Below are 12228 nucleotides of genomic sequence, written 5' to 3'. Positions count from 1 at the left end.
CTGTAGCAGTGGGAGCTGTCACAGGGCCTGGCACCTTCAAGAACATTTGTGATGTACACTTTGTTAGACTGTGCTGGAGGCAGGGTTGGTAGAACCTGTTCAGCACCTACTGCATTTGAGGGTCTGGACCATGACCTGGTCCTTTGGGCCACCAGTAGCTTGCAAAGCACCAGATGGGAATCTCTTTTCTGTGTAATCACTGCAGATTTTTGCTCAGGATGCAAATCTCTATTCTATGTAATTACTGCAGATTTTTGCTCAGGGTGCCACAGAGGTGTTCGCTAATATATTCATCAGGTTTGCAAATGCCTCACCCACCAATGTGCATGAGCTTCTTTCACTTCCATGGAAGATGAGATAGAAAATGCACTTCATACCAAAAGCAGAGATTTTAACAGATGGGGGGTTTGATTTCCTTGTTGAAATTCTTTTTAATTGACTGCCTTCTTCTCATAAGGTCAGTTTGGAAATACTCATGTAGCTCTAAGTGAAATGTTCAAAGAACTAAAACAGGGACCTTGTGAAAATACCAAAGTTGGATTTTCTTATGCTAAGGTTGGCTTGCCATTGATGAATTGCCCTTGGAAGTCCTAAGTAGCATGGTCAGATGAAGCAAAGAACAGCTAAATAGGAATAAAAGTGTGTTCATGTGACCTAGTATATTTATTTTGCCTCAAATCCCAAATGAGCTATTCTGTTTGGGAAGGAATAAAGCTGCTTGATACTGGTTTGTGGGTATGTGTGTATATATGTATATGTACAAGAGTTTGTTTTCTGCAGTCAATGTGAATGCTTGGCCAAATTTACAGAAACAATTGCAGATGTGGTTTTGCATGAAAGGAACATTGAAAATGAATTTATGGAGCCTTACTGTTGGTAATATATAATTCCAGTGATATGTAACATCTTGGATTAAAGAAGGAGCATGCATGAGGTGTGACAAAGGAGAAATCAATCCTTTGAACTGTGCCTTTGATTTCAATGAAGTCATGCCTGTTTCTGAAAGACCTGAGTGGCACTGAATGCTTCTAAAGCAGAATTAATAGGGGAGCAATGAAAATAATTTCCAAATGTTTTCTGACAGATTTTAATAAAAAACACATTTATTTGTTTTGACTGAAGATAGATTAAGGAACTCTAATTCTCCCAGATATTGCAGTAGAATGCCTGTCATACCTGCATTTCACGGGTGCCAGATTAAACAAGTCACATTTAGACAATGAGTGTTGCTTGCTGAGTTGCTTTCAGCTTCAAAAGGGGCAATGGAGAGGTTATGTTTTCACTTCTGAGGTGGAGGAGGTAGAAAGGGCAATGGTAGTCTTAGGGATACAGTGCATGTCATGGCATTAAGCCAGCTAATGTGAAATATCCTTTGTGCTTCTCACTGACCAGTCTTTTGCTGACTTTTGGAAGGTCCATGCTTTGACACCGGGGCTTTGAGCTGCCTGAAGTGGACACAAATGGGAAAATGGGACACTTGGATTAATGGAGTGCAAGTCACAAAGCTGCATGAAGTCTTGGTTTAAGTCAAAATTTGATGGTTTTGGTGGTAGTATTAAGAAAAATAAAGAGGGTAATGACAGCAACAACTTAGGTCAGAAGACAATCGTATGTTTAATTGCAAGCACACGGGTGTCATGGTTTGGCATGAGAGACATTGAGGGAAGTGATGCAAAGCTTTGCATGCAAACCATGACAATGGGAAACCTTTGTGTAGCTGGACTTGGAAGGGCCCTGAAATTTCTACCAGCTCCTGCAGAACTGGGATTGTGCAGGATGGGCCTGTGCTGGTAGCCCACCTTTATTCACCATCCTGAGAGGCTTTTTGGGCTCAGAAAGGGAGGGGACACACCTGAGGCACAGTGTGCAGGGGTCTTGAGATACGATGGGAAATTCAGCAGATTTGGCCAAAGAAGCTTAGGCCAAATTCCCTTGCTTCCCTTCAGGTGAATGAGGAAATTGGGAAATTTGCTGTTGTACTAAGAGAAAAATAAGATGGAATGTGCTTGTGTGATGCAGTAAGCAGGCGTGGCCAGCACAGAGCCTTGTGCTGATACCTTGGGAAGGCTGAGCTAGAACAGAGTTACAGAATAAAGTAGGGATTTATTAAAAGGATCTCCTCCATGGATGCACCTTGGGCAGCACAAGAGCCCAGCCAGGGCTGCACCCAAGATGAACCAAAATGGTCCCAAAATGCACGACTGGGCACGGGGTCAGTCCCTGGGATCAGTTCTGCTCCATTTGCACCTTGCAGTTCATTGTCCCATTCCAGCTTTAGCCCAGGCAGTCCCACCCTGCTTGTTTTTCTCTCTCCAGCCCACGGTGTTTGTGCTCCTGGGCTGAGATTTGGATCCTTGGTGCCCAGCTGGAGCAGGAATTGTTTTGTCTCCCTGCTCTGTGCACAGATCTCACCATCCCATCATGTGAACCCAGACCCACACACTAAAGCAGCACAGAATCTAAAAATATAAAAGCTCAGACCTGAGGCATCAGTGCAGTACCTGGTCATGTCATATCAGGGGATTTGCTTTTGTTTGAAGTTTCTTGGCTCAGCCAGGTTGAAGCTGGTGTAGAAGTTTAGCCTATAAACATCACAGAAAGGTGACTGGGAGGTCTTGAAAGACATTTCTTGCTCAAGACCTGAATAGTAGTTTGCATTTTGCTTGCTGCCAGACTGGCTCATCTCTTTTTAAGACCCCCTGGATGCTGAGTTCTCTCTGAAACCAGTGCTGGGAATAGGGTGAGGACAGTGTTAAATCTGAGCCAGAGCAGGAGGTTATTCTGTTCTCCATCCTGGATTATACAATTATATGGTTGAGTGTGTATTTCTACTGAGTCAATTTATTATTTACTTTCAAAAAGCGTATTCCCACCAAGCACTAGTAAAATATTTTGTCACATATTTGCAATTACCATGTGCTTTCCTTTGTTTTTCTACCTGGATGAAAGCTTGAAGAAAGAAGACAAAATTTTCAAAGTCTCTCATGGGAGAGGGATTTGCATGTGTGTGCTTTGTTCTGGAAGGGATTAAATGTGGCTGTCCTTGAAGAAAATACTTTTTATCAAGACAATGAAAAACTCAACAAATTTTAACAATAAACCACAGTCAGCTGAAGATCAAAGGCATTATGTGAGGTGGAGGGAGGGAGGGACTGGTATTGCTTTTGAAGGATTTTTTTGGGACACATGACATTTTCAGGGCACAGATTTTGCTGTGATTCTGGTTCAAGCAATGTGGCAATGTAGGTAAATTCTTCCACAGGTCCCTCTTTTGAACCTGGTGGTGGAAAAACCCCACAAGTTTAATTCAGATTATTTCAGTGGTGTAGAAGCTGAAAAGATGCTGAGGGTCTTGTTTTGAAGTAGAAGCAACCAAATAGTAAGTGGTGGATCTTTTCACACTGCAAGAGTGGCCCATCTTCCAGTAATTTGCACACTGGTGTTGATGCCAGGGGAATAGAACTGGTCAAATAATTTCAGACATCCACATTTATTCAATAAATATTTATATATATATTATTCAATAAATATATATATATTTATTCATATATATATATTTATGCTTCTTTAAAATTTATTGGTGTCTAGGTGAATTTGATGAAAAACATACCTGAAAATAATTTTGAAAAAAATAAATTGACATATAAGAATATTTTCCATTTTAATTTGAAGCCCCAAAATTTTATGTTTAAAATAAAACTAGGGAATTTTCCATTTTGACGTTGAATGAAACATTACTTTTGAAACGGTTTTCTTGGGATAGTTTTCCTCTTTTCAGAAAATAAAACTTTTTTTGGTTTGACACCAACTTGTTAAAAAAAAGTGTTACAGGAAAATAAATATGCAATCAAAGAGTAGAAAAATGAAATGTCTTTGCAGACTTTGGAGGGTCATGCAGAGAGGCATTTTCCCAAGTGGCTTTGAAGCCAGGCCATGGAGTGGGAGCTGGATGGAGTGTTACATTTTGTCCCAGGATGTTTTTACTCATGAATAATTTTAATCTTAAAAAAGAAGCATTAAAATGTACACCAAAAAAAACCAAAACAAAACAAAAGGCTTGTAGAAAACACTTTTCATTATTGATATCTGCATCAATAAGTAAAGCAATTTTTGAGCCTTCTGAGAATCTTAGATTTTATACCATATATAAAAAATGTGTATTATATTATATGTTACATATTTTTGTGGAAATTGGAAGAATTTTTAGGTGTTATTATCAAGTAGTTCTGAGAGGTGAAAGACATCTTGTCATTTCTGGGGAGACAGTGAACAGCACTGAATAGATGACTTCGTCAAGTGAACCTTCTGGCTGATGCCTCCTTTTCTTGCACTAATATGGTTTTGCTAGCTAAAGGTCAAACTGCTGACCTGAACTCCATTTCCCAAGTGGCTTCCTGAGTTCTGAAAGAGAGATTTGGATTGAAAGCTTTCTGAATGTCATGCAGTGGCTGTGCCTCAGTCCTTTGAGAGGGAACATTACTCTGGGATAAACCTTGACATCCTCCCAAGATCCATCTGATCTTCATTGCGAGACAGAAAAGTGTCCTGAGGATGGGGAAAATCTGCTGCATCAGGGAACTCCTTATCACTGCTGGGCAATCTCCCCAGTGCTCCTGGGGAGGAAGAACAGAAATAGTTCTGGATTGTTCTTATTGTCATCCTCACACTTCCTCAGCGAGGAAGAGATCGACCTTTTGGAGATGGGAGGTGGTGCTGAGGACCATGTGGAGGACGGGCTGGGATATTTGGCGAGGGCATGGGGGTAATGCTGGTGCACAAAACCTTGAGACGTGCAGAGAGGGATGTGTCTGGCTGGGTGGGAACTGATGAAGGTGCACATAAATCAAATATCAAAGTACGTCTGCTTTGGAGAGGCAAAGCAGGAAAAAGCTTTGGGATTCTTGTTTCTAGCATGTGAGCTGTCATCCCAACAGCTAGCTCTTTGTTTAAATCCTTGATAATGACTATGCTTCACAGACTAGATGCTGCTGCCTGGTAAAGTCCTAATTCCTGAGGACACTGTCATTGCACAGAAACTCAGCGTGCTGCTTTGAAATTATTCTGTAGTGTGCCATTCCTTCTTTGATCCTTGTCTCCCAGCCAGGGGGAACCACATCAGCCCTGCAACTCACAGTCCTCAAGTAAAGAAACTGGGGCCAGATTTAGCTGCACATGTAGGCTGAGATGGAAACACTTCTTGGGAGAAAATGGAAGATTTGCTGTTCTGGCCTCTTCAAGGAATACCCAGCACTAACAGTAAACACAAGATTGGCAAAAAAAAAAAAATATCTGTTTGCAGCTTGTTTTTTAGATGCATGGTCTAACTGAATTTATAAAAAGGCAGCAATTGTAATGTCTCTATCAGATTTGCAAAATTAATCTTTCCCTTGAATCTCCACAAAACAACCCCAGACAAACGCGAGGAAAATCGCATCAGCAACATCAAAAATTTAAATCCCCCAATCTGGGAACAAATCAGAAAGAAAAATACCCCCAGGGAAAGTAAACTAATAAAATAACCTCCACAAAACCCCTGCCCTCAGCAGTGTTTTAATCCAAAAAACGGGGCAGAAAAAGCCACAAATTCCCTGAAGCCAAGCAAGGCTTTGCTGGTGCCAGTGATTTTATGGGGAGGGCACTTGGCAGGGACATAAATAATGCCATGAGACAGATCTCCATCTGCAAACAGAGCCCTCCAAATAATGCCCAAATGCCCCTTGGCTTGGTTTGCCCCCAGCTGCAAGCAGCTCCTGAGCCACCTTTGGAAGTTTTGGGCTTTTCTTGCGGAGTGAGGGGCTGGGAAAAGTGGATTTTGGGGGCTGGGATTGCAGAGGAAGCTGAGGCCTCCAGCCCTGCACAGGAAGCAATCTCAGAGCAGGCCTTAAATGCCAGATTCCAGGCAGAGTTTAACTAACCACTGACAGCTCTGTAAACAAAGCAGGGACAAAAAGAGAACAGCTTTCCCTTTTCTGGTAGTCATTTTTGGTTTGGGGGCTGCAGGGGAATTCTGTAATAGTCGGCTTGATGGGATATAAACCGAGGCTGGGAAGGCTTTGTATATGAAGAACTGTAAAGGGGAAAATACTTCATGGACTAAATCATAAAGAAGAAGGTAGGGCACGGGCAAAACGCGTGGATTCAGCTGCAAAAATCGTATTGCTGCTCTTCGTTCTTTGAGCAGGGTTTGTACAGAGTTTGACTTCCCTTGCTGGTATTTAAAAGCAGTGGCTTATTTTTCTTTTTTCCCTTTACTTTTTTTTCTTCCCCTCCCCTCTTTTCTTTTTCTTTCTTCTCTCATTTTCTCTTCAATCTCTTTTTTCTGCATTTCTGGAGGTGGGGGTGGGAACAGCCTGCCGGGGACTAACTTCTGCAGAACTTTTAATTATCTGTGCAGCTAAAGAAGACAAGAACGCTCTTGTGCAGTGCTTTTATCGCTTGCGGTGAAAAATTGGAAGCTGGAAGTTAAAAATCCTGCTGAATTGTTGCTTTTGTTAGTGGAAAAGACCTGTGACGTTACAAATAGCTAGTCTGTGGCTAGCAGATGTATACAGTCCTTGCTTGAAGCATGTTGATTTAATTTTAACTAGGAAACTAAACGCAGGCACGGGCTATGTTTATCCTTCAAGACGTTTCATTAATCTTGTTTATCTCAACAATACTGAGGAAGTCGAGTTTTTTGATGGAAAAAGAAAATAGTTACAGCAGAGCTAAGGCAGCAAAACAAAACTAAATGGACTCAGTTGGTTAGATACATGCCTTGTGCTTTCACTCTCATCTAAGTGCTCATCTCCCTTTTAGATTTGGATCTTCCCAGAGCTTGGAACGCTTAAACACCCACCATGGATGACTTTGAACGCCGCAGAGAGCTCAGGAGGCAAAAGCGTGAAGAAATGCGCCTGGAAGCAGAGAGGTGAGTTACTGCAGCTGGAAAATGGTGCTGGTGCCTGGCCTTTGATTAGCAGTGGCTGTGAGAATTTCTGCCTTACCTTCCAAAGAGTCCTTGTGCTAAAGATATGTGCCAAAATATCAGCTTTAGCTATGTTGGGGGTTTTGTGTTGTCTAATTTCCTTAGACTGCTGGAAATGTCTGGCTCCTAGTTATTTTGCTACATGGATAAATGTAAACAGCAGAGGTGGAGGAATATGGCATAGAAACATGGCAATATTTCTATGGAAATCATAGAAAGGAAAGCTCATCCTCACATGCTGTGTGAGTGCTGTGCAGAAGGGATTGCGTTTGCCAGATATTTATATATCAGATATTATATATACTAAAGTTATAATATATAAGTTGAAAGCTGGGATACAATTGGTATATGTAGTATAGCATATGTGAATTGTCTGCCATTCCTGGGCAGTTGCTGTTGGGTTTGTACTGCCTGTTGCTTTTTACTTATTTTCAGTCACTTTATGTGGGCATCAAGAGCAGCATTTGCTGTCAGTTGTCACAGATTTACTTTGGTGAAATGAGAGCAGAATTTGATGTGGGTATGATGATATCAATTTATGAAAGAAATACCATGAAAATACTGGGAATGACATTTCATTAACTAAACCTGTTTTACACCTGTGCAGTCCTGTTTGCTTTAATGAAATTTCATGATTTACACTGGTATAAGCAGGGAGAAAGGCTCCATTTATTTTTGAAATGTCTTCAGTGATAAAAAGATTTGATTTAGCTTATTAACACTGCAATGATTAAAAAAAGAGCTAGGTTTAAGCACATTTTGTTCTAATTTTTGTACTTAATTGTGAATAGAGACTTCATTTTCGTTTCTTCTTCTTTGCGCAAAGCTGTTAAAGGAAAGGCCAAGACCTTGGTGTTTGCTGGGAATGGAGGCCTTGGGTGGTCTGTGGAGGATGTTAGGGGCTGTAGTTTTGGGGTTTCTATAGAGAAATGCCTCTTGACTCCTCTTTGAAGACCTCCAGGCTCTCATTGAGCATTCAGAGGCTGCAGGGTGACCTGGGCATCAGCCCTGTGGTGTGGCTGGATTGGGCAGGCAGGGACAGCCCCGGGGTTGAGGATAGTGGGCTCTGCCCTTGCCGTCCCTGGAGCTGAAACTCAGGGTGTCACCTGTGTCCCATCCTGCTAATGGGAAGTGGATTTTCCATGTCTGGAGTGCCTTGTTGGGGTTTAATGTGGTGCTTTCATGGAGGAGGAGCTTGGTGGTAGACTGGCTGGAGGAGAAGGGCTTGGGCCTGTGTGGGCCTGTGTCCCTTTTTCCTCTAATCACTGCAGATGTGCTCCATGCCCTTTCCCACACAGTTAAAGGCTTTCAAAAATAAATTACTGTATGCTAAATCTTGCTGTCCTCCCTTTGCTGCTGCCAGCTTCAAGCATTCAAGCACAATGACTCAGACCCCTGAAAAGTCACAAGACTGCTTTAAAAATCTCAGGATCTTAAAAATAATTTAGTCTGGCCTTTTTATTTTTGGTTTGCTTTAACAATAACAGAGCCTGATTCTCAAGTTGGGGTGTGAAACTGGGAGCTGGGACCTCCCAAATCCTGCCCTCAAAGAGAGGGCAAAGTGGGACAGGAGCTGAGCTGAGCATCTGCCCCCTTTGCAGGGCTCACACAGAGGGAAGGGCAGCAGCACTGTGGCTGTTATTGACAAATGAACATGTGATGCTACATTGGTTTTGACAAATTCAGATTTTTGGGGATTTGGGGATGATCTTCGCCTTTAATAATACGACCACAACTTGTTTGCATGTTATAAGCTGCAGAAATCTGCTTGCCAGACTTGCCTCTGAATGCTTTCAGGTGTTTTATGAAGTGGGTTGTGCAGTCCTAAAGCGCAGCTTGGAGGTTGGAAAAGTTCCTTCCTAAGTTCTGAGCAGAGGCCACTTCCCCAGCCCTCCCATCAGTGGCTGGAGCCTTGCTGTGGAGAATCCAGCCCTGCTTGCAGGCATTTCTGCTGGGAGATGGAGAGATGGATACCTGTGTAGGCTATAACATGCTTGCCAGGTCTCTCAAACACTGTTTAGACTTTGAGTAGAACAGCAAAGCCAGAAATGCCAGCAGCTGTTCCCACCAGCAGTGTTGTAACTCAGGATTTTGCCTTTTCCTGGAATAAATGTCCATTGGAAGCCTGTCTTTCTAGCTGGATGCTGTGCCCAAGAAAGACTGAGGGGTGAAAATGCAGCAGCATGGACTCCTGCACCACATGCCCAAGTGGCTTGGTGTTGTCATGCCTTCATCAGAGCCAGAGGCTGTGTTGGAGTGGTGAGGATACATGAGCTGTCAGGTTCCCAAGTGTTTGTGATGCTGGGGCCACTCATGTCCAGCTATTCAATATTAGGAGAAGCTCAGTGTAAGATCAGTCCTTGAGGTCTGGTGCTAGGCTTTGTGTTTTGGGGTTTTTTTCCATTTTCCATGTTGGAAATGATACTTTGCTGTGCTGTATATTCTGGGTTCATATGCTTAAGACTGATCCTGAGGAGTCATTTTATCTTTTGAATACCAACATTGCATTTCATCCCTAGTACGTGCTGTGGCTAGTAGTTCATGCAGAGGCAACTCAGATAAAAATTGACACCAACTCAAAAACAAAGTGAGGTTTTTTTTGCATTTTAAGTTCTTATAATTTCAAAGTACTCCAGACATTCTGGATTCTCCACACAGGCTCACTGTGCCCACCCAGAAATGTTGTCCAGCCAGAGTTATTTTTTTAAACTATTTATATTTGTCTGGATCTCTGGAGGCCTGTCAATGTGTTTGGAGCAGCACTGCAGACCTGTCTAGGGGGCACATTTCCAACAGCAGACATGTGGGACTTTGTCCAGCTCTCTCCCAGGCTGTCAGATTTATTGCATGTGCTCACCCTGGCAAGGACCCAGCAGCAGCTCAGGTACCTCAGGGGTAAAGGAGGATTTTCAGGCACAGCCTGGGAAAGCCAGGACAAAGTATGGCAGTGTTAGCTTGTGCCCATCTGGCAGCATTCTGTATCTGATGTGAGGTCAGGGAAAAAAGCAAAACCTCCAGCTGTTGGGGTGGTGGGGTGTGCTGCATCTTTGATTGCTCTGTGGCAAAGCTGAGGCTTTGTGCTGTCCCCAGGGGCAGCGGCACTGCTCTGTCTGGGTTTTATAAAGCCCTGAGGTACCAGCCTGGAGCCAGAGGGAACCTTTGCACTGATTTCAGTGGCCTTTGGATTAAGCCCTACCTGAGTTATTCCAGCCAGCTGATTTATGAGGCAGTGGCAGCCCTGGAAGGAGCTGGGTGAAGGCTTTGCCTTCCCAGCACAGGGTACATTGTGTGCTGGGGTGTCAGGGCTGTCACACAAGGGAGCTGCACGTAGCTGACAGGAAGAATCCCACGTGGAATTGGAGCACAGGGGACTGACTGCTTTCAGCAAGGGAAAAAGCAAATGCCACCTGCTGCGTTGTGCCTCTTCCTAGGCAGTAAAAGATGTTCTCTTGAACAAAACCATCGGGTTTTGTCATTTTGATGTTATAAGTGATGCTGGGGGAATTTAGCCTGGAGCTGGGTAGGATTTGTGTGTGTCTGCAGGGGTGGTGCTTTCTGAGTGCCTTGCTGGTCCACTTCAGTCTGCTGCAGCTGCACTGAAAAACAGAGGTGAAATACTTCTTGTGATGACAATGGACCTAATTCCTTGACTTCAGCATGACTGAGAGCAAAAATAAGCTCCTTGAACTCTCTAAAGACTATTTCTCAGGTTAATCTATTTAGCACTAAAGCCTCAAATTTACAAGTGGCTGACTTGCCATTGAACCAGCAATGAATTTTCGCTTCTACTTTTTGTGGTTGTTATTTTGTTTGAATTTGCTTTTGTTTGTTGATTTTATTTATTTATTTTTAAATTATACTGGGAAGCTGATCCAATTTGCTCCATTGTCACATCATCACTTCTGCAGACTTCAGGAAGGTCTTAGGGACATTGTCAGGCTGGCCTCCATTTAGCTGAAGCTTAACTTTGAATGTGAATCAGAGTTTTGCCCTGTGTCATGTTCTTCCCCAAGGGATTGTAGATCATATCACGGGGAAGGAGAGATGTTGGTCATCCTGTTGTGAAAATATGGCAAAGAGAAGGGGTTAACTGGATCAAGTACTATTACTAGTTATTTACTAGTAATTACTATATTCACCCTAAAAATGTTATTTTAGTAGGGCATAGAGAAAAACACTGCCACAAAGCTGTATGGTTCCTGATATCATTAATTTCTAAAGGAAGTGGTTAAAGATTTCTTTATTTTTTAAAAAAAGATCCTGCAGGTTGGGGATGGCAGCAACCTCCAGGAGGATAAAAATCTCCTGAGTTAGTAAATTGCTTAATTCAGTTTAAGCTAAAACAAGACATGTGGTTAATCCCAACTTGGTATAACTGAAAAAGAAGTTAAATTATTTTCAGTTTGGATCTATGAAGGTGTGTAGAGAACCAGAAAGACATTTCATGTGCTTTTTGCTGTTCCTGTGTTCCTTTTTTTTTTTCCTTTTTGCTGTTGAGGCTGTTGTAGCTCTGGTAGCACACAAAGGACTGATTCAGCAAGTTAAGAAGGTCAAACCAGCAGGGTACATCTTTGCAGGACACTGAGAAGCACATTTTTTATCTTCTGGAGAAGTTAACACTGGACACATTTGTGTCCATAGCATCTTAATGCTTCTGGAGAGCAAGGTTATGCCATCTTTGCCAGCCACAGAAAGTAAAAAATGCCCTTCTCCTGTCCAGGACAGCGAGGGTAAGGCTGTGTCCGTGTCAGATCAATGTGAATGACCACAAATAATTTTTGAAGCTGTTTTTCATTCCTACAATGGAGTTAGCCCTGGTATGGGGTGTACTTTAGTGAGAAATGTTAGAGAGTACAGAGTTTAGGAATTACACAAAAATTGTTCCTTTCTGGTTTCCTTTTTCTTGAAACACTAGGAGTTGCCCATTTCTTGTTCTCAAGCATCTGGTTGTGTTTTTATGAAGTTTTCAGAGATTATGCTTCAATTCAGGTTGGTGTTGAGGAAAGAAGAATATGTTCTTAGTACAAGTTTTCAATGAGTGCATGTTTGACTATAAGAGAATCTGGCTCCATATGTGTTCCATGTAATTTCCCAATGTTCATGTTTTATTTCAGAATTGAATTTCCCCACAAGTTAAGCCTCTGCCTTCCTAAGGGCTGTGCTCCTGTCTATTGCAAGTCTCTTTTTCCAGTAGAAAAAAACCTATAGTGGTTTTATCTCTCCATGAACTTCATATATCCTGAAGTTGCAAATATTTTTGG

The 12228-nt window shown here is 42.4% G+C and overlaps 1 protein-coding gene across 5 annotated transcripts in view; it reads left to right on the top strand.

Annotated features, from left to right (window-relative positions):
* CALD1 (caldesmon 1) overlaps positions 1–12228 on the top strand; it is a 162172-nt gene that overhangs the window by 76537 nt on the left and 73407 nt on the right. For 4 of the 5 annotated variants that reach the window (XM_058022072.1, XM_058022074.1, XM_058022076.1 and 1 more), the window contains exon 4: positions 6799–6910. In XM_058022072.1, the coding sequence (XP_057878055.1) occupies positions 6840–6910 (71 nt within the window). In that variant the 5' untranslated portion in view covers positions 6799–6839. Of the gene's footprint in view, positions 1–6002; positions 6113–6798; positions 6911–12228 lie in introns of those variants that run through there. The other variant, XM_058022073.1, reaches the window with a different exon arrangement.

The sequence above is a fragment of the Melospiza georgiana genome, chromosome 4 (genome assembly GCF_028018845.1).
Source record: "Melospiza georgiana isolate bMelGeo1 chromosome 4, bMelGeo1.pri, whole genome shotgun sequence".
In the NCBI taxonomy this organism is placed as follows: domain Eukaryota; kingdom Metazoa; phylum Chordata; class Aves; order Passeriformes; family Passerellidae; genus Melospiza; species Melospiza georgiana.
The sequence above is the reverse complement of the archived record's forward strand: the minus strand, read 5'-3'. Positions and strand labels throughout refer to the sequence as shown.